The sequence below is a fragment of the Colletotrichum tamarilloi genome (genome assembly GCF_030869305.1).
Source record: "Colletotrichum tamarilloi strain Tom-12 chromosome Unknown Scaffold_9.1, whole genome shotgun sequence".
NCBI lineage: Eukaryota > Fungi > Ascomycota > Sordariomycetes > Glomerellales > Glomerellaceae > Colletotrichum > Colletotrichum tamarilloi.
In genome coordinates, this window is record NW_026849392.1 from 85,506 (window position 1) to 106,978 (window position 21,473).

A 21,473-nucleotide genomic window follows, 5' to 3' on the forward strand; every position below is an offset into this window, starting at 1 on the left:
TCACCTTTCACCATCATCATTCAACTCACACACCTTCCAATTCGTCTTTATTATTCTTTCACGTCAAAATATCATCAACATCCAGGAGTTTGAAGACAATGGCCAGTTACCTTCAAGAGAGAGTGTCCAAGGTTGAGATGGTAGGTCAATGCGGCGTGGCTTCTGGATTCTCGTGGAAGAGGACCGCCTCTCTCCCAACATCCTCCTTGTCTCCCATTCCTTATGTTGAGCATGATTTCTCTATTCCTATCTCTTCATCCTCTCTCCTTCCTCCTCTATTTTCTACTTGTCTTCGGCACGGGAGAGCAAACATGTTCGTTCCAGAAGATATAGAGACTGCGAAGGCAGCGAAAGTACGATCGCGCAGAGTTGCCTTTTCAACGCTTTCCCCGACATCGCTGACAGTTTTTAGGTCACAGACTATCTCCTGAAGCGAGGATACACTCGTACTGAAACCATCTTTCGCCAAGAGTCTTCGCACTTGGGTCCTGACGGCAGACCCATTCACAATAAGGTTGATGATTTGGGCCCTAAGAAGTACTTGAAGGCTTTCAACTTGCTCCGTGAGTGGGTCGAGAACAACCTCGACATCTACAAGGTAAGCCTCTAGCAGTCCATCTGATTCTGGCCTTTCATTATTTCTAACCTTTTACAGTTCGAGTTGAACAAGCTTCTCTGGCCCGTCTTCGTCTACTCCTGGCTCGAGCTCGTCACTCAGAACTACTCTGAGGAAGCCAAGATCATCCTCAACAACCTCAAGTCGTACTTTGAGAATGTCCACTCCGATGACCTGAAGACCTTCTCCACCATTACACTGGCTCTGCACGCCAAGGAAAACCCTACCACCAAGTTGTACAGAGAGAACAAGTACCGCGTTCCGCTCAACCAGCACATCAGTGGCAACCTCTTCCACTTCCTTGAGCGCGAGCGGGACAATGGCGGCGCCGTTATCCTGTACATTCTTTCGACCTTCTGCCAGTTGGATTCAACGGCCCGTGGCCCCATCGAGCCTTTCAGCTTCGAGGCGATTTACCGCCGATCTCAGAACCTCGACATTGACGAGGTGGATCTACAAGAAGGTATCCCTGGAGTCTTCACCGGCATTTCAAACCGGGACCTCTTGGACAAGACGGTGCCCCTCAAGCTGGGTCCTCTGCCCATGGAAGAGGACCTCCGCGACGATGTCAGGGCCGAGCTCCAGGATGAGGATGCGCTCAACCCCCCGCCCGATGGCCGTGCTACTTTGGTAGACGAGTTCGATCGTAAGATCAAGCGTGAGGAGAGCGCCGATGGCCCCACAAGAGCTGACCTGCCTTTGCCTCCATCTCGCGCCAGAGACGTTGTCATGGAGATGCAGAAGGTCAGAGAGAACCGTGATCGCTTCAAGATTGACGGACGTACCGGCGGCGTCGGCGTTCCTGTGAGCGCGTGCATGTTCACTTTCCACAACACTTTAGGAAGGCAAGTAGTACGTTCTTATCCAGTGAATTTGACTAACAGTTTGGTATAGTGTCTCATGCATGGACTTCTCCAAGGATCACGAAATGGTTGCTATTGGCACCACGGATTCCTACATCCGAGTGTGGCATCTTGAGGGCAAGCCTCTCAAGTCGAAGCGCAATGACGAGAAGGACTACAAGTTCAACAACCGCAAGCTTATCGGTCACTCAGCTCAAGTGTACTCAGTTTCCTTCTCCGATGCCATTGCCAAGCTCGAGCATGCGCCATTCGGCGAGGAGGGCAAGGGCGAGTCTCCTATCGAGACGAGCTCCAAGCTGCTGCTGTCTTGTTCTGCGGACGGCACCGTTCGAGTGTGGTCGCTGGATATCTGGGCCTGCGTCTGCGTCTACAAGGGCCACGATGGTCCGGTGTTGAGAGCCGAGTGGGGTCCTTTCGGTCACTACTTCTTGACTGGCGGCTGGGACAAGACTGTTCGCGTCTGGATGCAGGATCACGCATCCGCGCAGCGCATTCTCGTCGGTCACGATTCCAGCATCTCGGCTGTGGCCTGGCACCCGAACGGAACATACGTGTTCTCGGCTTCCGACGAGACGGACAAGTCGGTCCGCATGTGGTCTGTCATCACCGGCCAGTGCGTGCGTGTCTTCACCGGTCACACGGACTACATCTCCACCATCGAGGTCGCGCCCAATGGCAGAATCTTGGCCACGGCTGATTGCAGTGGCAATATCTTCCTCTGGGACATCCAGAAGGGCCTCCGCATCAAGCGCTCCCGCGGCCACGGTAAAGGCGGTATTTGGTCCATGAGCTTCAGCGTCGAGTCCAACGTTCTCGTCTCTGGCGGCCAAGACGGCACTGTCCGTGTGTGGGATGTCGAGCTCCCTGCCGAGGGCCACAAGGCGGCTCAGCAGCAGCAAGGAGCGGCGCCTGCTCAAGAGGGAGGCGACACCATCGTCGCGGCCAGCGGACAGACGGATCGCCCGACTGCTAGCGGTCAGGGAGCGACTGGCAGTGGATCTAGTGCTCCCAGTGGCGGAAAGAAGAAGGGCAAGGAGGTTATGATTACGCCCGACCAGATCAGCGCATTCCCGACCAAGAAGACGCCCGTCATGAAGGTACAGTTCACCCGCATGAACCTAATTGTGTCTGGTGGCTGCTACGATCCCGACCGTTAATCGCAACATGCATCTCTTCTCACTGCGGAACGGGATTTTCTGGAGGGAAAGAATCAGACTGTCTTCATCTTGAGTTTGGCGTTGGGGTCACGGTAGTCGACAAAATGTGACTTGGGCGAGGTAATCCTGGTCTGGGACAGCAAAATCGCCTGGTTACTGGTTTGTGTAAATCATCAATGTAGTAGATACCTTTAGTCAATTGGGAAGGCTGTAAAGCCAATTTGCCCGTGATCTAAGTAAAATGCATGTGAACGCTTCCCTTTGAATTGTATCTTTGTTCGTGACATGTCTCGGTAAGGTACTTCGTACATTAGCACCGCCATTGCCCGGCGTCAGTCGAGACAGGAACAGTGACGTTGACCGCAACCGCTAGGTACCTCGAGTGCGGCGCTCCTGGGGCAGGCCGGGTAGGTACCTACAGGCTACAGGGGCCTCGATGGGCTCTGGGGTCCCAATCGAGGTCGAGTGGCTGAAGCTTCCAACGGGCCTCAGCGAATCAGGTAGTGCGGAGCAGCTGTGCACCTCTCGCATTGAGCCTCTGTCAGTCAGACACAACCAGAACCGGCCGTGCCTTGGATGTACCTCACCTTACTGTGCTGCCTTGCCTTTTGCCAGACCACATCCCACCTCACCTCAATTCACCACCCCAACCATCGCCCGATTTCCGTGGTACTCTACAGGCCCGTCATCTAACCCGATTTCATTCTCACGAAATTACCATAGCCACTGGCGCATCGAGCAAACGAAAGGATGGATCCCCTCGAAGAGTCGCCATGGGGCGATTCGCAACCCACCTCCGAGCCCTCGACCCAACAGCAGCCCTCCCAAAGCGAAGAGTCGACGTCGTCGCAGCCCGTGGTCAAGTCAGACGCACCCAGCACGGCATCCGCTCCTCGCCCTTCACGCTCCGGACCTGTTCGTCGCCTCGTTTCCGCCCAACCTACCCGCCTCGAAGCCGTCGACGATCCCCTCGGTCCTCTGGGTCCTCTGGGCGCTCCCGCCGCCGCAGACAATGGCGCCGAAGCCGGCCAGGATGCTCCGCCCGTGCCGCCGCAGAAGGAGCAGATGGTGATCCGCACCTCGATGCCGCCCCAGCAGGGCCGCCGCGCCGGACCTTCCGACCCTCATCACATCGACGAGGACGATTACGACCGTCCGTCTGGCCCGAGGCAGCCGCCACCCGTTCAGGCTGCGCATCCTAGCCCGGTGCGGACGCACACTCAGCCTAGCGTCAGCGTCGAGCAGGCTAGCAAGCCGAGCTTCCAGATCACGGTGGGCGATCCGCACAAGGTTGGAGACTTGACCAGCTCGCATATCGTCTACTCTGTCAGGACCAAGGTAAGATGAAGCTCTTCCATTGGTGAAGCGGGGATTGGGGGAGAGGAGCCCGCGCTAATCATGATGGAACCGACAGACCTCCTCAAAGGCATACAAGCAGCCCGAGTTCGAGGTGAAGCGCAGATACCGTGACTTCCTTTGGCTGTACAATACGCTGCACGGAAACAACCCCGGTGTTGTTGTGCCGCCGCCGCCGGATAAGCAGGCTGTCGGTCGCTTCGAGAGTAACTTTGTTGAAGGACGTCGCGCCGCTCTGGAGAAGATGGTGAACAAGACTGCTGCGCACCCTACCCTACAGCACGATGCCGACCTGAAGCTGTTCCTCGAGAGCGAATCATTCAACGTCGACGTCAAGCACAAGGAGCGGAGGGAGCCGATTCCCGGAGAAAGCAAGGGTGTCCTCGGCAGTCTGGGTATTAATGTCGGTGGCAGCAGCAAGTTTGTCGAGCAAGATGACGTGAGTGTGCGCTGGGATTACCAGGAGGATTGTATACTGACAGAGGACGACAGTGGTTCCATGACCGCAAGGTCTACCTCGATGCGCTCGAGAACCAGCTCAAGGCGTTGCTCAAGGCAATGGAGACAATGGTTGGCCAGCGCAAGATGATGGCCGAGGCCGCTGGAGACTTTTCGGCGTCTCTGCACGCTCTGTCTACGGTTGAGCTTTCGCCCTCGTTGTCGGGCCCGCTGGATGCGCTGTCCGAGCTGCAGCTGACGATCCGCGATGTCTACGACCGTCAGGCCCAGCAGGATGTTTTGACCTTTGGCATCATTATCGAGGAGTACATCCGCCTGATTGGGTCAGTTAAGCAGGCGTTCAGCCAGCGACAAAAGGCGTTCCACTCGTGGCACTCTGCCGAGTCAGAACTGCAGAAGAAGAAGGCTTCCCAGGACAAGCTCTTGCGGCAAGGCAAGAGCCAGCAGGACAGGCTGAACCAGGTAAGCGCGGAGGTCGGCGACGTGGAGAGAAAGGTGCACCAGGCTAGGCTCCTATTTGAGGATATGGGTCGGTTGATGAGGGCGGAGCTTGACCGCTTTGAGAGAGAAAAGGTGGAGGACTTCAAGAGCGGCGTTGAGACCTTCTTGGAGAGCGCGGTAGAGGCACAAAAAGAGGTAAGACAATCCGCGACATACATGAGGTGAGAATGAGGCTGACGCTTAACAGTTGATTGAGAAGTGGGAGACGTTCCTCATGCAGCTGGATGCCGAGGACGACGAGACGGTCTTTTACCGGCCGCCCGTCATCCAGCCCTCGGGCAAACCGCCCGGCAACACGGCCATTGACAGGGCTCGTGCCACCATCAACGACGACTCTGACTAGAAGCCCGAGGCACGGCGTCCGCTGATTCACTACATTATACCTACGCATCACAGCAGCGGTTTCTTCTTCGACCCCACGGCGCACTGGGACGAGTGACGAGTGAATCAAGTGTGGGCAATAGTGCACATTGTGGAGCCTATCGTTTCTTGGTTGTAGTAGTTGTGGTTGTTGTACATATCTGACAGTAGAAGAAACCCCATGGGGGGTATAAGGGGCTCCCGTAATCCACCTCCTCCTCTGACCACGCTTTTGATCGCCCTCTCGGCGGGTCTCCGTGAAATCTCCCTTTTTATACAATGATCCGGCTCTGGGCATCGTACAAGCTTCTTTTCTCGCCAGCTATACTCAGGGGATGCTGATGACAGTGGTGATGGTTTTGTTTGTGTCGTGCTCTCGCGTTGCCTTATTTCTTTCCCTTCTTGCCCTTCTCCGGTGCCGCCGCCTTCTTGGGGGGCTCCTTGACAGCCTGCTGCGGCTGCATCGCGGCGTACCCGCTGATCAAATCGCCCATATCGAAGATGTCGTCCTCCTCGGGGGTAGCAGCCGGCTGGGCAGGCTTCGCGGTCTCCTTTGCCGGGGCGGCAGCAGCAGCATCCTTTCCAGCAGTCTCCTTTCCTGTGGCAGCAGCGTCCTTTCCAGCAGCGCCCTTTCCAGCGTCCTTTGCAGAAGAAGCTGCAGCCGCAGCAGCGGCGGCGTTGAGCTCCTCCTCCGTCGGCTTCTTGGCAGCCAGATCGAACCCGCGACCGAAACGCTCACGGAAGGCCGCGAGTTTTCCGGCCTCGTCGACTTCCACGTTCTTGAGGGACTTGTCAGAGGGTTGCCAGAGGGCGTGGTTGCGGGAGTCCTTTGCGGAGCGGACGAGGGGGCTCGGGGAGGTGGTGCGGACGGTGTAGGTGCTTCCGTCGGAGAGCTGGATGAGTTGGGTGAAGGTGTAAGGGCGGCGGGGGCGGGGAATGAAGGTTGCTGCACGGGATTGTTGGGTCGGGAGACCTATTCTCGGTGAGGAGGCGGAGGAGATTGTGGCGCCGGAGCAGGAGGAGGTTGTGAGGGAGGGTCGGTGGGCGAGGAGGCTTGTTGGCCTGGGCAGGTGGGTTGGGAGCTTGCCCATTTTTGCGGATTTTCGTATGGTTCGAGGAGTGGTGGAGGAAGCTCAATTAATTTGGAGGCGAGGAAGAGCTCTGGTAGGATCGTAGAGAAAGGTTCAGTGGCGAGAATGGTGCGACGGGCGGAGGGAGCGCGCGCGCGTGGGCAAAGGAGAATTTGTTTGAAGCTTTTGGCGATGCTGGCTCGATTGGCTCGATTCTCCTTGGCCGCTGGCCGCGCGACCTGAGGAAACCAAAATTTCGGTTGGTCGGGGCCGGGGAGTTCCGTGCGCGCGGGTCCACAGCTCAGCGTGTGCCCGGGGAGTGATTTCTTATCGATAAGGAATTTTTCTGGGTTCGATTTACATCACCGAGAGCTTGAGCTACCACCATTACAAGGGGGGTAAGGAAGTCCAGCTTTTGACGTCCTTCATAGCCACTCCACGAGCCATTGCTTTCCTTTGACAGAATTTACAGACGCGACCTGCGCGGATTACAGTTGCACCGTTTATTGCTTGGTTAGACTGCCGAATCGCGAAGTGACTGCGCGCTACCCCGTACGGCAACCTCGGGCTAAGCTCCGGCGCATGCGATGACCGGAGCTCGTGTGCTGGGGGCCGCGCTGCGTCGCGTCGGCCGGCCAAGGACCGAAGGAGGCGGCGTTCAGCGGACCCTGATTGGAAGCTGTAAGGCATTGCCACATTCAATATGCTTGAACATGGTCACTGACGCATCGTCTCAGCTCAGAATGAACGTTCGTCAAGCATACCAAGGCCCGTCGGCCTAAACCCACCGACCTCCGAGCACCACCGAACAATACACACGACACCGCGATACCTCTCCTCCTCCTCTTCCTCTTCCTCCTCGAAACCAATGACAACAACGACAACATGGCGCAGAGAACCCCATCAACCCCCGACAACAACCCACGACCCCACAGCCGACCTCCCAGCACAGCTCTGCGGCGTGATGCGGAGACTAGCGCACTCGGTCGTCGTCGCCACGGCCACAGATCGCGCGGGTCGGCCACGGGGCATGACGATGTCGAGCTTCGTGAGCTTGAGCATGGAGCCCGTGCCGCTGGTGACGTTCAACGTCCGGACGCCGAGCCGGACGCTGGATGCGATTCGCGAGAGCGGCGGGGTTTTCAATGTGCATGTTCTCGCGGAGGGAGGGGAGGGCGCGAGGGTTGCGGATTTGTTTCCGAGGGGGAACGCTGGTGCCGGGGAGGGGTTGTTTGAGGGGTTGCCTGAGGGGGTTGAGGTTGTTGAGGAGGATGGGGAGGCGCCTTTACTTGAAGGGAAGGGGGTGTTGTATGTGATCAAGTGTCGGGCTCTTGGGGAGGGGATGGTGAGGGTTAGGGATCATGTTGTTGTTGTTGGGGAGGTTGAGGGGGTTGTGAGGGGGGGAGGGGAGGGGTTTGGGCTTGTTTATGCTGATCGACGGTATCGGACGCTGGGGGAATGTTTGGTAAAGGGAGAGAAGTGAAGACGGGAGACTGAGGTTGGAGATGTTGTGTATCATACCCCATGTATAGAGGTTGCGGATAGAGTGTATACTATGTGAGGGAAACTCCGCCCATTGATTTCAAAGAGGATGGTTAGGGCGGCTATAAATCGGCACTGGGAGCTTGTTGACGGTATGAACTGGGCTTTGAATTATTTCCAACAACCAGCTTTGCACAAGAGACCGTCAGGTGAGAGATAACAAACAGGTCGGTTTTGGCCAAGTCCGATAGATAAAATTCTCTAAGTTCATTCATTCTATGCATACAATATCACGAATCGCGTTCATGATCATAGGTTCTTCTCCTCCCGTCATAAGCTTTTCACTGCCTACCGCATTTGAGTCTCTTGAAGCTCACACCCCACTTCCGACATATTTAAGATAAGGGCACCCGATCCGCTATCCTAAATAGTAGTGTACTTCGAGATCCAACACCAGTAAAGACAGTGTAACGACTCCGTCTATTTGCCCGGGCACCCACGGCCCAAGTCATTGGAGATTGAACAGCAATCAGCGTTCTATACATACTACACGTCAGTTCTGCCCTCCAATTCTTCTCAATGTGTTACTTACACATTTGGTGCGGGGGATATTGTAGTCTGTAGCACAATACTTGTGCAGCGGACAGTAAATGTTGCCAGGAAGAGTACCGTACTGCCTAAAGCAGGCAGCTTCTGAGCTAAAGCAACAGTCATGCTTCCCATCGCACTGAGCATTTGGATCGCCAACACCTGGGGCTTTCTGTCGGTTCTCAAGCCTGGCCGGGTTGGCGATGGCCGTTCCCACCGTCAGGGAGATGATGCTGATAATAACTGAGGAGAATTTCATGGTTGAGGAAAAGAATCAGGTTTGGTTGTAGATGTGTAAGATGTGGAAGTTGGATAGAGATAAGAATGAGCTGGTTCTAAGTCATCCTGATGATCAAAGACAGATGAGCTTTATACTTTTCTCAGATAGCCCAAACCGCTGTGTGTACTTGAAAATAGAATCCTGATATTCGGGCTTGCCCCTTTCCAATTCATGAGACTACGGCCTTGATACATCCTAAAGGGCTGCCCAGAGTCCATCGGCGTAGCACACTGATTGTGCCAATGTTCGAGCTAGTTGCCTTTGATGGTCGACAGGTTAAAGTTGAGACTTGGTAAGGTATGCACGTACACTTCCTAGTCCGGCAAGTTTTCTTATTCCAGGCCACCAAGGCAGAATATTCAGATTTAGAGCGTTCGTTTAGGAAACAATATCCATGAAGCATGTTCCAAGGCCCGTAGTCCATCGCTTATAGAGTTTACAACCGTGCGAGTAGGTATGCGAGTCAGTTTATTCTGTGTTGACAGTAGGAATACCCGCGTCTATCGCGTTTCATACTGTGCCCAGCTGCCCGAGTGCCGCCTTACGTTGAGTAATACATGATAAAGTATAGGGTAATAATAGAGAGATACGTGTCGGTTTGAGTGATTATCAATATGGCCGAAGTGGGATTTGGTATGTCGGTTCACCTCCCGTTCTAGGAGGTGTTTCTTCTTCGAGGCCATCAAGGCCGTCAAGGCCATCGATACTAGTGAAAGTTTATGTTGCCTATACATCTCTCTATGAGGTTCGACAAGCACACTCTCAAGTCCGCGAACTAACAATAACTATTGCATGAAGAAGTCTAGTCTGTTTCATATCACGAGAACGGTATCTCCTGCTCGAGCAAGGCTAGCGGCCTATTTCTAGGAGTGGCATCGGTGCACTATGGCAATGCCTCAATGGAATTTTATGTTATATAAAGGGTCAGATCATCTGTCGACCGAGAGTTGCAATCACTCGACTCTTCACTCACAACACAACTATCACGACCTCTCAAACACTTTACTTCAAAACCACCTTCAAGCAGCACTTCATATCTCCAACATGCAGCTCATCAACTTTATCTTCGTTACTGCCATGACCATTACATCGGTTAATGCTGGCGTAGGTGACCTCTTCCGGTCCGGCCAGCTTTGATGCAGAGTCGCTAACACTCAATATAGTGCATGATTGCAGGGAGCTACGATCCCAATTGCTGCTGGGGCGGTAAAGATAACGTAGATGCCTGTAACAGGCAAGGTGCTTGCAACGTTGCCGGCGACACAGAAAATTACTGTGCCAAGTTTGGAATCACCCCGCAGCAGTGTGTAAGTAGCCTCATGAACTGCCCCTTCTGCCCCAAGATATTACAGAGGACCTTTCTGACATGCTCTCTGTCTAGGATGCCGATTGTTGCGACACACGCACCAAGAAAGGCAAGCCTTGTCCCAAGGGGAGGAATGCTTGTGACCGCAAAACGGGCTGCCCTAACAGGTAGACTATTGCCGTTGCAACTTCGCACTATTCAGTCTGCCCATCGCTTAGTATCTCGCTTATCTCGCTTATCCCGCATAGAGCGGTTACCGAAACTGGGTGGTTCTACCACCGCTTGGACCTGGCTAGCACTCTTAGCATACCTCCCTTGAAAATAGCATTCATTCAGCTCAGTGTGGGCCTGGAAACTCGCCCGTGTCCCATTCTTCAGTGCCTGGATGTGTCTAGATATGCCCAACCATGTGCAACTATTGTTGAGGGTGGTCAAAATTAACCTTGAATTGAGAGTTATATAGTCTGAGTCAAAAAGTGTAAATAGACGGGAGTTAATTGGCCTGTCTTAATGTCTGCTGGTAGGTTTTGGATAGAGCAAGTTCTATAAGCAACTCTTCCTGCGGCTCCTTGGCAGCGGTGTGAAACGGGTCCCAACTGAAGTAGGGCAGGCATTGTAGTTGAAGCCGAGAATAGACGTCGTGAAAAGAGATGGACCGTGCAACGACCCCCTGGCCGTTGCCAATGATGCGGGCGGTTCAGACGCGGGGGAGATGAGATGTGCTGGCATATCCGCAAGGCGCCGCCGCAGGCTTAAGCCAGCAGCCCAGTACCCAACCTCGGGGCAGATTTCACGAAGGGGTGGCGCTTGGTTTTCAGCCTCGTCGATGGGTGGGACTTGTGGTAAGGGTATTTCAACGCCAGACGACTGGTTGCTGGGCTTAACTTCGCCCGCGTTGACATCGAACCATTCAAGGTGGACCTTGGAGCAAACAGAAGTATCTAGCAAACAGTGGAAGTGTCGATTTCTGTTTGAGAACATTGAGAACGGGGATTCATCGTTCGGAGGCGGTAAGACTGGAGTAAAAGAAGACTTTGGACAGGACAAACAGACACTGTTCATCCCCACATCGAAGCAGGCACGGAGGCACGGAGGCAAGGGAGAATCAATAGAAGGCAAGAAGCTGTGACCACCGGACGCTACGTGAGGTACCTAGGTAGAGCGACGCCTTCCTTAACCCTCTGAGGTAGGTATAGGGTAGGTAAGGTACATACAAAAGAGGTTCCTTACATAAGGTGAGGTACCTAAGATAAATACACTTGAAGCTGTTTACAAGGTAAGCGCACCTCAGTGGATGGCGGTAAGGCGTCCCTTCCCCAAATGCATTGGATGGCGATTCTCTTCTTTTCCATGCTGGTCTGAGTCTGAGGTGCTATGGAGGCAGGCGCAGGCGGCAGGCGGCAGGCAGGCGAGGAAGGCACAAGAAAAAAAAAGGGACCCTCGTCCCACACGGTGGCCCCCGCAGATCGGCCAATCAGAGCCCCCGCACGGTTGCTGTGGTGGCAGGGCAAGCGAATCAGAGAAGGGTCTGGAAGGCCTGGAGGTGATGGAATCGCATAGAATTCTTGAGCTGGGGGGGTGAGCGTCGCTGCCTTTCTGCTTTGGGGTCCAGACGGCCACCGGGACTCCAGACGCCTTTTTCTTCTTTAGCCTCCTCCTCTTCCCACGTCGTCTTGACTTTCAGACTTCTTCTTCTTCGCATCTCAACTTTTCTCTCCCTCTCCCAATTTCTCTCTTCTCTCCTACTCCCCCAAAAGAATCAATCTTTCCATCGTCGATTCGTAGCAGCGAAAGACCTGTTGCATTCGTAGAGAAGCTCTTCTCAAGGTAAGCCCGCCGAAACACACCCCGCTGTCCCGGTCTGGTCTCGATGCCGTTTTGCCGTCCCTACCGTCACCCCTCACTTCTTTTTCGATCGGAACTTGGCATCTCGCAATTCAAGCGTCAGCCTCGTCAGTGATTGAGATTGATCATCTCTGCATCATCTGCCCTGGAGATCCAATCCCGCGAAGTCGGCGACAAGGCTCCCCTCCCCCCGCTCTACTACCCCTCCACAAATCGCAGCCTCACCGCCACACAACCACCTTTTCCAAACAACATCTAACAAATCTTGACAGAATTACGACCGTTACGCCCTAGATACCCACATCCTCCATCACAATGTCTTCCCCGGAGACCTTCGAGTTCCAGGCTGAGATCTCTCAGCTCCTGTCGCTCATCATCAACACTGTCTACTCAAACAAGGAGATCTTCCTGCGTGAGCTTGTTTCCAACGCCTCCGATGCCTTGGACAAGATCCGCTATGAGTCCCTCTCCGACCCCAGCAAGCTCGACTCGGGCAAGGACCTGAGAATCGACATCATCCCCGATAAGGAGAACAAGACCCTTACCATCCGTGATACCGGTATTGGTTTCACCAAGGCTGTAAGTACCACATGTTCCCAATATTTACCACTCAATTGCAATGATCAGTAGCTGACCTCCTCAGGACCTCGTCAACAACCTGGGTACCATTGCCCGCTCCGGAACCAAGCAGTTCATGGAGGCCCTCACCGCCGGTGCCGATATCTCCATGATCGGTCAGTTCGGTGTTGGTTTCTACTCTGCCTACCTTGTCGCCGACAAGGTCACCGTCGTCTCCAAGCACAACGATGACGAGCAGTACGTCTGGGAGTCTTCCGCTGGTGGTACCTTCTCCATCACCCCTGACACCGAGGGTGAGGCTCTTGGCCGCGGCACCAAGATCATCCTTCACTTGAAGGATGAGCAGACCGACTACCTCAACGAGGCCAAGGTCAAGGAGGTCATCAAGAAGCACTCCGAGTTCATCTCCTACCCCATCTACCTCCACGTCACCAAGGAGACCGAGAAGGAGGTCCCCGATGAGGAGGCCACCGAGACCACCGAGGAGGGTGACGACAAGAAGCCCAAGATCGAGGAGGTCGATGACGATGAGGAGGAGAAGAAGCCCAAGACCAAGAAGGTCAAGGAGACTTCCATCGAGGAGGAGGAGCTCAACAAGCAGAAGCCCATCTGGACTCGCAACCCCCAGGACATCTCCCAGGAGGAGTACGCCTCCTTCTACAAGTCCCTCTCCAACGACTGGGAGGACCACCTTGCCGTCAAGCACTTCTCTGTTGAGGGTCAGCTCGAGTTCCGTGCCATCCTCTTCGTTCCCAAGCGCGCTCCCTTCGACCTGTTCGAGACCAAGAAGACCAAGAACAACATCAAGCTCTACGTCCGCCGTGTCTTCATCACCGACGATGCCACCGACCTCATTCCCGAGTGGCTCGGCTTCGTCAAGGGTGTTGTCGACTCTGAGGACCTTCCCCTCAACCTGTCTCGTGAGACCCTTCAGCAGAACAAGATCATGAAGGTCATCAAGAAGAACATCGTCAAGAAGGCTCTTGAGCTCTTCCAGGAGATCGCTGAGGACAAGGAGCAGTTCGACAAGTTCTACTCTGCCTTCTCCAAGAACCTCAAGCTCGGAATCCACGAGGACTCCCAGAACCGCAACATCCTCGCCAAGCTCCTCCGCTTCAACTCCACCAAGTCTGGCGATGAGCTCACCTCCCTCTCCGACTACGTCACTCGCATGCCCGAGGTCCAGAAGAACATCTACTACATCACTGGCGAGTCCATCAAGGCTGTCACCAAGTCTCCCTTCCTGGACTCCCTCAAGGAGAAGAACTTTGAGGTTCTCTTCCTTGTTGACCCCATTGATGAGTACGCCATGACTCAGCTCAAGGAGTTCGAGGGCAAGAAGCTCGTCGACATCACCAAGGACTTCGAGCTCGAGGAGACCGAGGAGGAGAAGGCTGCCCGTGAGGCCGAGGAGAAGGAGTACGAGGGTCTCGCTAAGAGCCTGAAGAACGTTCTCGGCGACAAGGTCGAGAAGGTTGTCGTCTCCCAGATGCTCACTGGTGCCCCTTGCGCCATTCGCACTGGCCAGTTCGGTTGGTCCGCCAACATGGAGCGTATCATGAAGGCTCAGGCCCTCCGTGACACCTCCATGTCCTCGTACATGTCTTCCAAGAAGACCTTCGAGATCTCCCCCAAGAGCACCATCATCAAGGAGCTCAAGAAGAAGGTCGAGACCGACGGCGAGAACGACCGCACCGTCAAGTCTATCGTCCAGCTTCTCTTCGAGACCTCTCTCCTGGTCTCTGGCTTCACCATTGATGAGCCCGCCAGCTTCGCCGAGCGCATCCACAAGCTTGTTCAGCTCGGCCTGAACATTGACGAGGAGGAGGAGACTGTCGAGGCTCCCGCCGCTGATACGTCCGCTGTCGAGACTGGCGACAGCGCCATGGAGGAGGTTGACTAAAGGATCTTTGGGATGAAAAATACGGGATACCAGAGAAAAAGTTCATCGGAGTTGGACGGTTTTCGGTTTTAATTGCGGCTTCGGAAGTTTTCCATAATTGCCTCCCCATATTAGATGTATGGGTGTATTCTAGTTAGCCCGTCATGATCATGAGACAGATGAGGTAGACGCTCAGAATTGGAATGTTAAGACAAACAACCTTCTATGGTGATGTGATATATTGTGCCTTGTACTTGTGGTATCTCGTCTTGTCGCCAGTTGGTCGAGTTTGGTTGACTGGCTGTGATGGTATGCCTCTTCTAACCTGCTCTCCATAGATGGAGCCATCGAAGAATGTCAGTATAAAGTGGTTCCCTAAGAAATCTACGCCGTCGTTCTTGACAGCAAAGATGATGCACCTTGAGGAACGACTAGCTCATGGCAAACCACAGCCGCTCGAACTGGATGCGACAGGCCTCCTGATAAGACTTCTTGCGCGAGCAGCCGGTCTTTGACATGACACCGTTGTGTCTGAGCCGCCCAAATTCCAGGCCGGGCCACTGGCTCACGCTCGCTCACGCTGGGTCGCGCGATATAAGCATCCGTGATGCAGCAAAAATTCCAGAGAGCCCCTTTGGCTCAGTGGTAGAGCGTCGCACTCGTACTTGTTCGACATGCGAAGGTCCACGGTTCAATCCCGTGAGGGGACATCCTTTTTGAATCCTCGACTTAAGTTGTATCCTTTTTCCCGTTCTAATCACTTGTATACATTCAGTTGATACTCGGGAGCCGGCTGGTACACTACACGAGGCATTTGGCATGCTCCGGGTTGAATGTGCAAGGTTAAGTCAAGAAAGTTCTGAATAGTAACTACCTGATAGCCCCAGCGAAACAACCCCCCCTTCCCTTGCCTCCCTAATCAGCCCTTTCTCAATTCTTGCATCCCCTCTTCAATTCCATAACAAGTCAGCTCCTTCCTCTCTAACATCTCTTGAATCGTTCAATAGAGCTCACTGGCCGCAGCCGTAAGCGCCACAAGCACTATTCGCGTTTGCCGAACAACCAGACAGGCAGACAGCGGATCTTCTGCCAGCCCAAGCACACTGGGCGATGCAGAGATTGGTCTGGACATTGATGCATTGAAACCAGCCGGTGTAGGGGCAGGCTCGAGCCTCAATGTTGCTGGTGGTTGCTGCGTTATTGGTGGTTGCCACGTTGCTGGTGGTGTCTGCTTCGGCTACTGGAGCGGCCATGGAGAAAGGCAGGCTTATGGCGGCCGCGAGGAGCTGTAGATATAGGTCAAGGTTAGCTTGAAGAGCCCCTTTAGATACTGAACAATCGCTTTCAAGACTCAATTAAGGAAAGAGTTTAGTCTTACGAAGCTTTGGAAGTGCATTTTGACTGGATGAAGGGGGTTTACAGGTGGCGACTGGAGGCTGGCGATGGGAAGTGGGGGGGGGGGGGGTTGAATATATAGAAGACGAAGAGTAGAGCTATCGCTTTGTGAGAAGATGTTCCGGCTGTGGCTGCTGATATGTTTCAAAACCAGAACGAGAGGTGATTTCATCGCCGTTTTATATTTCCACTCGGAATCACGATGCGCTTCTTGGTCCTCAGCTATCGCCTCGGCGTCTGCCTCTATGAGGCTATGCTATCCCACTCAGCCCGAGGGCTGACGATGTCTGGGTGACTGGCGCGCGAGTGGATTTACTCCTGGCTGTGAAGTATTGACGATGTTGGAAGAGAAAGTCGAGGCGCATAGTTGTGGATCAACTTTTTATCCCTCTCAGACTTGAAAAGTCCATCGTAGGAAGTCCAGGCGGTGGATCTGCTGCAGGCCGAGACTCTCGGCGTCAGCTTGTCTTGGGTTCATCATCTTTGGAATGGTTACTGAATTGCCATCTCACGTCAGCTAATGTCGCTTCGTCTATACTTTGACTAACACCTGTGATAACCCACTGCCAGGTTCTTGCGAAAGGATTTAGTTCGTCAAAGTGGGACTAACTCGGAATAGCATATTCGGATCCAATAAGGACTTCACGACAGTGGATAGTTCGAGTCCCTTGAAAGATTCAGTCCAATCAATGCAGTCGGTGATAGCCTAATCGAACTGCCCAGTTCTGTGGCATGAACCGGGGGATTCAGCTATAGATCTCGTAGATCTATATGCCCCTCCTGGGAGCCAGTTCCTGAAGGCTATCAGCATTCGTGGTGTTTGAACCATAACCAACCGCCCTACCAGGTGTTCTCATAAGCAAACCAAAGGATCCTCCAGTCTGTCTGGGTGCAAGCATGATTATAGATCTGTATTGCTTCACACTGCTCATGGTACAGTCCTGTTCAACAACTGACTCGACATCCCTCGCCCCTGACTTTCGTCCGCCCTCCTTGGAGACGACCGCCATCCCACTTCTCCCCATCAACAAACAAAACCTCACAATACGGAATCTCAAGTACTCCCTCAGTCCCATTAGGCGTCAGAATCTCCGCCTCCAGTACCCCTTCTCTCCCCTGCCTATCATCATCACCATCACCACCACCCTCAACCACAACAACAGCCCCATACTCACCCCCCTTCCCATCCCTCCACCCCGCCTCAGCCCTCCTCAGATCCCCCATCTGCGGCTCGAACCGCCACCTTCTCCACCCAACAACCTCAAGCCCGACAACCTTGAAGCTAAGAGCCTGCGTCGGCCCCGTAGACCAGCTGTGCGAGAGCGAAGTATACGCCGCGTCGTAGTTATACCCCCGCTGCGAGCGGTAATACAACGACCCGTTGGCGCTCATCCCCTCCACGAGCGTGGTGCCCGTCATGAGCGGGGAGTCGAGCATGTAGCCCCACGTGCGGCGCATCAGCCGCAGCCCGCGACGGGGTTTCCGCGCGGCGAAATGCGCGAGGACTTCGATGGAGGAGATAAAGGGGGAGATTGTGTCCGGTAGCTCGGGCGTGACGGGCCCGATGGCGTTCCAGTTGCGTAGTAGTGCCGCGGAGAGGGAGGAGGCTTGGGCGGGGGATGTGGTGAGGTTATACTGCAAGGCCAGCGCGTTGCCGTCCTGGGGGAAGAGGAGCGCTCCCGCGGCGGTCTCGTTGTCGCGGTACTGCGAGGCGGAGGCGTCCCAGAGGACGGTATTGTACGCCGTCTTGAGCCTCGCTGCCGCGGCCGCCCACGTTGTTGCCTGCTCTCCGCGGTCGTTGGAGTTTGTCGCCGTGTCGGCGGCAAGGCTGGCGAGGGAAGAGAGGGCATGGTAGTTCAAGGCGTTGAGGGCGCTGTTGTACCCTCCCCCGCCGAGACGAGCCCAGTCGTTTGTCTCGACTTGCTCTGCAAGGCCTATGTTGCTGCTGGCATCGATGGCGCGGAGGATATAACTCGCGCCCGCTGTGATGTTCCCCCACCGGCCGTCAACCCACGCCTCGTCGCGAGTGAAAATCGCGTAGTTGAAGCAAGCGATCAATGTCCAAGCATGATACGTATCGCTCTTCGCGCCCCGTCTCCAAGAGCCAGTCGTCGGGCCCGCGAAGGGTAACTGGCCCGTAGAAGCATTCTGGTAAAGAAACATGGTCTCCAGAGCAAAGAACACCGACTCCAACCCGGCATCGCCGAGACCTAGGTACGCCGTCGTGCCCGCGATGCCCAAGTCGCCCGGCCAGACTGCGCGGTCCCGCTTCGCGCCGTCGAGGAGCATGGGGCCCTCGACGCCGAGGGTCGCGTTGTAGGCCCAGCCTGGTTTAACTTGAGGTAGCCAGCGGGATGTGTTGGGGGGCGCGATGTTGGTTTGGGCTGTGAAGACGCCGGCGTGCCAGATGCGGGTTAGGAGGTCGTCGTCCGGGGTATGGAAGTGGCCTGCCCAGAGGGAGGGGTTTGGTTGGGATGGGGAGTAGGCTAGGTGGCAGATGATCGAGGTGATTGTTACGGAGCGGAAGGCGTGGAGGGTCAGGTATTTGAAGCCGCCGCGGAAGCGTTCTTTGGGCATGGTGTAGGCGTAGGGGGTTGTTGAAGAGGAAGCGGGGATTGTGACGTTGAGGGCCTTGTCGTAGTCTTGAGTTGGTGTTGCGCCTGTATCGTCTGAGATCTCACGGACAAAGGAGGGTGATTCAGCGAAGGCGAGGGAGAAGTGCGGCTCTGATGAGTTACTGGGCGATGATGATGTATTGTTGGATTCTGCCATCATGGAGAGGAGACCGCCGACGTAGCCAAAGTCCAGGGATACTTGACCTCCTGGCTGGAGGGTGAGGACGAAGCTCCCGTCGTCGGCGGAGGTCGTCACGTTCGCGGGCCCGGAGACGGCGTGGATCCGTTGAGGGAGGACGGCCCGGGTGGACGGGCTGTTGATGTACGCTTCCCATGGCCGAGCTGGATTCGGGTCCGTAGTGCTGGCCGTTGAGACAAGTAGGGCGGATGAGGAGAAAAGGAGGAGCGCAAAGTGGAGGAGGCGTGCCATCATTGGGGCCATCTTGAGCAGAGGACGGCGAGGTCGCAGGGAGGTGGGTGTTCCATTGCGATGTCGTGCCGGACGGCGGCTCCATGTGGTTTTCTTATTTCAACAACATGACGGAGCGAGTGAGTGTTTCTTGGCATGCGATCCCGTTCTGGTAGGTCAGGCTTGTGTAAGTCGGCGATGTGGAAGAATTTCCCCGCGTACTCGTGTTAGCGAGATTGACGGGGGTGAATGTCGGGGTAAATCTGAAGCGAGGCGGCGAGCGTTTGCCCGGGATGCGGAGGCGGGGTTGGCGAGAGAGACGATCGCAACTCCAGATCACTGCTAGGGTTTATGTATTCCCTGTCGATCTTCTGCGTTGTACGTTTGACTTGGGTCCTGATCCCAAGGTCTAGAGGCAATACAACATGTATAACCTTTCTCGTGCTAAGTGAGTCAATCGTACGTCTACACCGTTATTAACCATACTTTGGGGACTGAGTGTTCTTGGCAAGAGGCTATGATGGTTTCCGAGACGCGAAGACAAGGCAGTGGATAGTCCATCTGTCGATTGCGAAAGTGACCGCAATATCCAAGAGGGACCTGTCTATGGCAGCTGCTTTCCGGATCAAAGAAGTGAAATTTATCTTGAAGCTCCCGCGTTGACCCCAAGCTTCGACGCTGTTCTCATGAAGACGCCTCAAGTGAGTCTGTCTCGGCCTCTGAACCAGAAGCTGTTAGTCGGCGGCACCTAGTTTGAACTCATTGCCGTATGAGTCAAGGTCTATACGCGCGGAAAAGTTCCTCATAGCTGTCGCGCTTCTGATACGTCCTCCTTACCATCGGCATAGTCGACGTCCTCCTCGCATCCATCGAGAGCCTGGCCTTTGACGCGAGGTAGATAGCTGAGAATATGATCTCTCTCGGCATCGTCAATTCTCAGAGTAACTATTTCATGCTTTCCAGACAGTCCAGCTGCCCTGATCCATCGACTTCCTTTGATAACGGGCAGGTAATGCGTTTACCCGGCCAGATCTAACACCTCAGTCCTCGTATATCAGCGGGAGAAACATCTATATAAACAGCCGCAAACTTGCATCTATGCTACAATCTTCTGGCAGGGTCAATGAGGTATTGAATGCCCTTGTCATGAAACTTGGCTGCAGTCACAGTGACTACACGGCATGGGCAGTGCGACTCATCCTCAGGTAATTCGCTATACCATGGCATCAACCCATATTCTATACGTCTGTCTTCTTCCCTCGCGCTTTATCGATCGGCAAGGGTCTATATCCCGCAGAGTACTCGAAATCCCACGTTAAGAAGAGAGAGCCAGGAACTGCTGAGAATTAAGGCCTCAAGGGGATGATGAGGTGATGTACGACCCATGAAGTCGAACGCTTGGATAGTATCGTCGCGAAGCCCACACTCATTTCTGGTCTATTAGAGACCAGGGAGTAGAACACCTCTAACAAAACAAGAGCAAGAGAACTAATGTCCGACACTGTGTGCTGTCTTCTCGTCCTCTTACTCTGGTCTCTAAGTACCGTGTATTAAATAGTCTTTGAGATCACTTAGACAAGCCTTCTTGGTCCATACCATTCATCAAGATATGCTACTAATGTGGAAGGTACATGATCAGCATCCGTCATACACAACTCCCTAGTGATGCCGCTCCCTATAAAGAGCACCCGACATCGTGGAATCAAAGCCATAGCCTAGAAACTGTGGTCACGACCATGGTAGTACCGCGGGAATGCTAGGAAACCGCACAAGAGCATAAGCACTGGACAAAGGAACTAACAGCTCCTTGAGCCCAACCATTACATCACTTTGATGCAAATTTCACTTTCACATAATAAGAACCGCTCATCTCCCGTCTTAAACACGATCTCTCACGAATACGTGAACGAGGACTGAGGAGGCAAAGAAATAGATCACGTTCTTTCAGCTACTGTCCTTCGGGTGTGTGAACACCCGCCTAGCGAGCTAAAGGTGTCACCCTCGACGATGCAGAAATCAAGAAGAGCGAATGGAAGGGCAAGAAGAACGAGCCGGCACCTCGTTCGGTAGAAACTCCATTCCAATCGACAATGCGAGGATCTCATCGACTTATATAGACTATAACCGACGTCCGATGATGGGTAAGGAGTCAAGTGCGAACTCGATCTTGCGGAGCTTACTTTGCTGCCCAAGGCGAGAGGTTCTTACATAGGTAGAGATATCGTCAAACTCCATCATCTACGATGGTCTCACACTAAACACTAGATTGTCAAGAAATAGGAACGCAGAGACCTAAGTTTATAAGGGCCCTACAGATGTCTCGGACGACCAGTCTCAACTCACCTGGTCCACAAAGATGTAGTATCTCACTCAAAGTCAAGCACCCCCAACATCCCGGCGCCGTCGTAAGCCCTAAGGCAAACCAAACATCGACATCCGTCAATGCGACAACCCAAACGAACGGACAAGCTACGCATAAGCCAGGTAGCCGGCGCCCTCAAAACCCGCCGCTAGACAAATCGACGGCGTCATCACGGTCTCTCGCTAATGTCAACAAACTCAGAATATTCCGTCGTCCGTGCTCTACGAGGGATCTAGCCCCAGTAAGCCATCGACGTAAGAACTCAAGTAAGGCTGCAGTCGTGCCGCGTCCTGCGCGGCTTCATCTAAATGAAAAGCATCGCAATTGGAAGCTTGAAAAGGGGTAAAC

The 21,473-nt window shown here is 54.3% G+C and overlaps 11 protein-coding genes across 11 annotated transcripts; 6 read left to right on the forward strand and 5 right to left on the reverse strand.

The window, feature by feature from the left end:
- Positions 1 to 98: 98 nt before the first annotated feature.
- CTAM01_03767 (WD domain-containing protein) lies at positions 99 to 2,636 on the forward strand (the record flags this gene model as incomplete). Its single annotated transcript, XM_060519798.1, has 4 exons — positions 99 to 140; positions 413 to 598; positions 656 to 1,468; positions 1,536 to 2,636. 4 exons carry the CDS (start codon positions 99 to 101, stop codon positions 2,634 to 2,636), a joined length of 2,142 nt encoding a protein of 713 aa, XP_060385219.1.
- A 750-nt stretch (positions 2,637 to 3,386) lies between these two features.
- CTAM01_03768 (uncharacterized protein) lies at positions 3,387 to 5,295 on the forward strand (the record flags this gene model as incomplete). The annotated part of the gene is made up of 4 exons (XM_060519799.1): positions 3,387 to 3,974; positions 4,051 to 4,431; positions 4,485 to 5,087; positions 5,140 to 5,295. The coding sequence occupies 4 exons, from the start codon at positions 3,387 to 3,389 to the stop codon at positions 5,293 to 5,295; spliced, it is 1,728 nt and encodes a 575-aa protein (XP_060385220.1).
- Positions 5,296 to 5,698: 403 nt separating this feature from the next.
- CTAM01_03769 (mitochondrial ribosomal protein) lies at positions 5,699 to 6,403 on the reverse strand (the record flags this gene model as incomplete). Its single annotated transcript, XM_060519800.1, has 1 exon — positions 5,699 to 6,403. One exon carries the CDS (start codon positions 6,401 to 6,403, stop codon positions 5,699 to 5,701), a length of 705 nt encoding a protein of 234 aa, XP_060385221.1.
- A 566-nt stretch (positions 6,404 to 6,969) lies between these two features.
- CTAM01_03770 (flavin reductase like domain-containing protein) lies at positions 6,970 to 8,077 on the forward strand (the record flags this gene model as incomplete). The annotated part of the gene is made up of 3 exons (XM_060519801.1): positions 6,970 to 7,063; positions 7,120 to 7,690; positions 8,053 to 8,077. 3 exons carry the CDS (start codon positions 6,970 to 6,972, stop codon positions 8,075 to 8,077), a joined length of 690 nt encoding a protein of 229 aa, XP_060385222.1.
- On the reverse strand, positions 7,286 to 8,711 carry CTAM01_03771 (uncharacterized protein; the record flags this gene model as incomplete). The annotated part of the gene is made up of 3 exons (XM_060519802.1): positions 7,286 to 7,626; positions 8,365 to 8,401; positions 8,457 to 8,711. 3 exons carry the CDS (start codon positions 8,709 to 8,711, stop codon positions 7,286 to 7,288), a joined length of 633 nt encoding a protein of 210 aa, XP_060385223.1.
- Positions 8,712 to 9,776: 1,065 nt separating this feature from the next.
- On the forward strand, positions 9,777 to 10,209 carry CTAM01_03772 (uncharacterized protein; the record flags this gene model as incomplete). The annotated part of the gene is made up of 3 exons (XM_060519803.1): positions 9,777 to 9,836; positions 9,896 to 10,039; positions 10,114 to 10,209. 3 exons carry the CDS (start codon positions 9,777 to 9,779, stop codon positions 10,207 to 10,209), a joined length of 300 nt encoding a protein of 99 aa, XP_060385224.1.
- A 372-nt stretch (positions 10,210 to 10,581) lies between these two features.
- On the reverse strand, positions 10,582 to 11,019 carry CTAM01_03773 (uncharacterized protein; the record flags this gene model as incomplete). The annotated part of the gene is made up of 1 exon (XM_060519804.1): positions 10,582 to 11,019. One exon carries the CDS (start codon positions 11,017 to 11,019, stop codon positions 10,582 to 10,584), a length of 438 nt encoding a protein of 145 aa, XP_060385225.1.
- Positions 11,020 to 12,198: 1,179 nt separating this feature from the next.
- Positions 12,199 to 14,365, forward strand: CTAM01_03774 (hsp90-like protein; the record flags this gene model as incomplete). The annotated part of the gene is made up of 2 exons (XM_060519805.1): positions 12,199 to 12,462; positions 12,527 to 14,365. The coding sequence occupies 2 exons, from the start codon at positions 12,199 to 12,201 to the stop codon at positions 14,363 to 14,365; spliced, it is 2,103 nt and encodes a 700-aa protein (XP_060385226.1).
- Positions 14,366 to 15,354: 989 nt separating this feature from the next.
- CTAM01_03775 (uncharacterized protein) lies at positions 15,355 to 15,740 on the reverse strand (the record flags this gene model as incomplete). Its single annotated transcript, XM_060519806.1, has 2 exons — positions 15,355 to 15,630; positions 15,723 to 15,740. The coding sequence occupies 2 exons, from the start codon at positions 15,738 to 15,740 to the stop codon at positions 15,355 to 15,357; spliced, it is 294 nt and encodes a 97-aa protein (XP_060385227.1).
- A 944-nt stretch (positions 15,741 to 16,684) lies between these two features.
- CTAM01_03776 (bacterial alpha-L-rhamnosidase domain-containing protein) lies at positions 16,685 to 18,796 on the reverse strand (the record flags this gene model as incomplete). The annotated part of the gene is made up of 1 exon (XM_060519807.1): positions 16,685 to 18,796. The coding sequence occupies one exon, from the start codon at positions 18,794 to 18,796 to the stop codon at positions 16,685 to 16,687; it is 2,112 nt and encodes a 703-aa protein (XP_060385228.1).
- A 2,282-nt stretch (positions 18,797 to 21,078) lies between these two features.
- CTAM01_03777 (uncharacterized protein) lies at positions 21,079 to 21,471 on the forward strand (the record flags this gene model as incomplete). The annotated part of the gene is made up of 1 exon (XM_060519808.1): positions 21,079 to 21,471. One exon carries the CDS (start codon positions 21,079 to 21,081, stop codon positions 21,469 to 21,471), a length of 393 nt encoding a protein of 130 aa, XP_060385229.1.
- Positions 21,472 to 21,473: the final 2 nt, after the last annotated feature.